The sequence below is a fragment of the Protobothrops mucrosquamatus genome, unplaced genomic scaffold (genome assembly GCF_001527695.2).
Source record: "Protobothrops mucrosquamatus isolate PMUCROS unplaced genomic scaffold, P.Mucros_1.0 scaffold307, whole genome shotgun sequence".
NCBI lineage: Eukaryota > Metazoa > Chordata > Lepidosauria > Squamata > Viperidae > Protobothrops > Protobothrops mucrosquamatus.
In genome coordinates, this window is record NW_015386649.1 from 313354 (window position 1) to 317350 (window position 3997).

Below are 3997 nucleotides of genomic sequence, written 5' to 3' on the forward strand. Positions count from 1 at the left end.
TATTTTAATCGGAAACACAGCTGGTAATATTTGGTTTTAATTCGGCTTTTATCGGGGTTTATTTTTTGTATTTCTGTATTTTTGTATTTTGTATTTTTTGTATTTTGTGTATACTATTTGTTTTTAATATGCTGTGAACCGCCCTGAGTCCTATGGGAGAAGGGCGGTATACAAATTAAATTATCTATCTATCTATCTAAAATAGTTTAAGAGCATAATAGCCTTTCTTTCCCCCCCCCCAAGTTTATTATTCTATGTTAGAATGTGATTTAATTATTAACCATGCAGCAATGCTTTTGGAGAACATGTACGATCTTTAGCTCATTGTCCACAATGATGGATTGCATATTTTACAGATGAATGGAGAATGAGTGATTTTCCTAAAGAAAAGTTGATGAGGTGAATATTTCTGGCCACAGAGGGATCCTGATTCTGATCTTCTGCAAATTATTTCACCGTAACAAATGGTGTTGGTTTTCCTCATGAGATTCTCTATTTAGGAGTGCAGCGTAAGGGGGAAAAAAAGGAAGTTCAATGTGAATTGCCTACCAAAGCAGAGGAGAAAAGCCATTTAAAAGAAGAATCTGTGAACATGGAAATATTACAGTGTTTTCTCCATTTTTGTTTTTTATTATAATTGGTTTTAGAACCAGCACTTGTGGTATCCAAGAAATGATTCTTACAATTTCCTCTGCAAAGAATGAAGAAATATGGACTGCCTTGCAAATGAACATTTCACTGGCATTTTGTATACCCACAGCTATTTTATTTCTTCTGGATTAAGAAAGTAAACACATACACACAGAAATAATTTTGCATTTTGTCAAGAACTTCAGATAGTCTTTGACTGAAGAGTATTCCAAATCTAAAACTTTGGAAAAATGTGTACTTTGCTAAATGAATGAATAAAAAAAAAACTCTTTTCAGACAATTTTTTTCTGTTATGATTAGGTTTCTTTCTTTCTTTCTTTCTCTCTCTCTCTCTCTCTCTCTCTCTCTCTCTCTCTCTCTTTCTTTCTTTCTTTTTTTTTTTCTTTTCTTGCATGCCACCTATCATGCCAAAGGCAACTCTAGGCAGCTTGCAGACATTGAATAAAATACAGTATAAAACAGTAAAACATTAACAAAATTAAATAAAAATAAAACATTAAAGATCTTAAATTTAAATATTTAATTAAAGTAAAACTAATATACATTTGACTTTATTTTATTTTGTATTATGTGTTTAACAATGATCCCACAAAGAATTATCGGTTTGGGTATTAATATGTTTTTTTTACCTTTAGATTAGAAAAAACTAAATTTAGTTTTTGAATATCAGACCAAACTTTTCATAAGCTCTTCATAACTAACTCCAGGTTACTGATAGCGCTGGGGCAGATAGATTCCTTTGTTTATTATTTATTTATTTATTTATTTATTTATTTATTTATTTATTTATTTATTTATTTATTTATTTATTTATTTATTTATTTATTTATTTATTTATTTAAATTTATATGCTGCCCAACTTGCTGATAAGGCTTTGTACTAGATGATAGACAGACAGGCAGATGAGAGAGAGAGAATGAGAGAGAGAGAGAGAGAGAGAGAGAGAGAGAGAGAGAGAGAGAGAGAGAGAGAGAGAGAGAGAGAGAGATCATATTTTTTTTTCTAAACTACTGCTTATTTGACTTCAAAATCATTTTTTCAGAATTTCCTGAAGTGATCTAAGTCCTATTATGAATTTCATGTTAGATTTTTTTAAGACTGTCCTTTTCAAATAATTACTATTTTTTCTCATTCTCACCCATGATTTTTGATATAGACTTAATGCTTTTATCTGATGTTTATCAAAATCTCCCCTGTCTCTGTGTCTATATCCTTAAATATGTAGGGCAGGAAAGGATCGGAAAAGACTCTCACTATGAACAGGAGGGTCGAGTGCAGTTTGTGATCGATGCTGTTTATGCCTTGGCTCATGCCCTCCATCAGATGAACAAGGATCTGTGCAGTGATTATTCTGGGATCTGCCCAGAGATGGAACATGCAGGGGGCAAGAAGCTACTGAGATATATACGCAGTGTTAACTTCAATGGTGAGTCCATGTTCTTATATCTTAGTTCATCTTAATAATCCTAAATAACTGGTTAACCAATACTTTGTTAACCTAATAATAATGATGCGATGTAATGTAAAATGTGTTGCTTGAAGAGTTGTTTTGCTCAGGTTTATCAGGGTAATGAATTATTTTGAAACTTTCTGGCATTTATTTTTGTCTAACAACTTTCCTATTACTATACAGCTAATTAAAAATGTAATGGGAGCTAGATATCCAGTTTGGCCTAGAAGTTAAGGTACCAGATGTCTGTGAGTTCTAGTCCCACTTTAGGTGCGAAAGTGGACTGGGTGACTTTGGGACTGTCAATCTCTCTCAGCCCAACCCACCTCACAGAGTAGCTGTTGTGGGGAAAATAGGTTGAGGAAGGAGAATTAAGTATGTTTGTCACCTATTATAAAATTAATAAAGGTGGGATAAAAATATTTCTATTCTATTCTATTCTATTCTATTCTATTCTATTCTATTCTATTCTATTCTATTCTATTCTATTCTAGCTATGCTATGCTATGCTATGCTATGCTATGCTATGCTATGCTATGCTATGCTATGCTATTATTCTATTTATGCTATTCTATTCTATTCTATTCTATTCTATTCTGTTCTGTTCTGTTCTGTTCTATGCTGTTCTGTTCTATTCTATTCTATTCTGTTCTATTCTATTATTCTATGCTATGCTGTGCTATGCTATGCTATGCTATGCTATGCTATGCTATGCTATGCTATGCTATGCTATGCTATGCTATGCTATGCTATGCTATGCTATGCTATGCTATGCTATATCCTCAGTTTTAAAACTCTAAAGGAAATGGGATTCAACACTGTTTTATAAGATATGTGAATGAATATTAATAAAATTAAATTAATACTTATAACCTATTGGTAATGATTGTACTTTCAAAGCCATGTTGCTTGTTGCTGGTCTTCACTATGTGGTAATTCTATTGTCATAATATATGCATTTACAGTCCTACATGTATAAAATTTATGCAGTTAGTCTGTTGCAGAGAGTAAGGAAAGGACTTGCAGGAATAGGCCAGATCCTTTGGCAAGGCAGTGATGGGAAAGACATGATTTAAGTCCAAAAGAGGAAGAGGGTATACACAAAAGACTCAGACACAGACACTGCCCTAATTCACATGAGTGGCTACTGAGGATTTTGGGAATAAAGCATTGTCAGGCTTGCAGAATTCTATTACTAAAGCTATATTAATAACAAATATATTGTTTAAACTTTTTGTGGAACTGATTTCTTGGTTTTGATAAGGGAAGATTGGAGTAAAAAAAAAGGGTGAAGGAACATCACATGTTAGGAAAAAAAGGTTGGAAAACGGGGTGGGAGATGGCAGGGATAGCACTCTCACAGATTAGCTTGCATGAGTCATTATTTGTACTTGAAAAAGAAAAGAAACTGATTGCCAGAAAGGTTTTCGTTCTTTCTGACAGCCAGAGTAGAAATGGGCATGGAAGCATGTGGCTGAATCTGCTTTTGATCTTCCCCATTGCAAACCAAAAGGTTATTCAAAAAAGAATACATTTTTCTGGTAAAAAACACCATTTCTCTGTCAGAAAATTTTCATCCAGCTTTAATCTTCTTGGTGGGAGGCTGGCACCAAGATGGAACTCTGTTGTTATTGTTATTAGATACAAACAACAAAAAATAATAATACTGGAAGTTTTTAAGAAGAGACTGGACAGCCATCTGTCTGAAATGGTATAAGGTTTCCTGCCTGAGCAGTGAGTTGAACTAGATGACCTCCAAGGTTCATTCCAATTTTTATTTTTATTATTTTTATTTTTATTTTTATTTTTATTTTTATTTTTATTATTTTTATTTTTATTTTTATTTTTATTTTTATTTTTATTTTTATTATTTTTATTTTTATTTTTATTTTTTTT

At 32.3% G+C, this 3997-nt stretch overlaps 1 protein-coding gene across 1 annotated transcript in view; it reads left to right on the top strand.

Annotated features, from left to right (window-relative positions):
• The window catches only part of LOC107286670 (metabotropic glutamate receptor 7), a 284502-nt gene that overhangs the window by 163904 nt on the left and 116601 nt on the right, over window positions 1-3997 (top strand). Inside the window, exon 5 of the mRNA XM_029283983.1 lies at window positions 1877-2077. Coding sequence (XP_029139816.1) covers window positions 1877-2077 — 201 coding nt within the window. The remainder of the gene's footprint in view (window positions 1-1876; window positions 2078-3997) is intronic.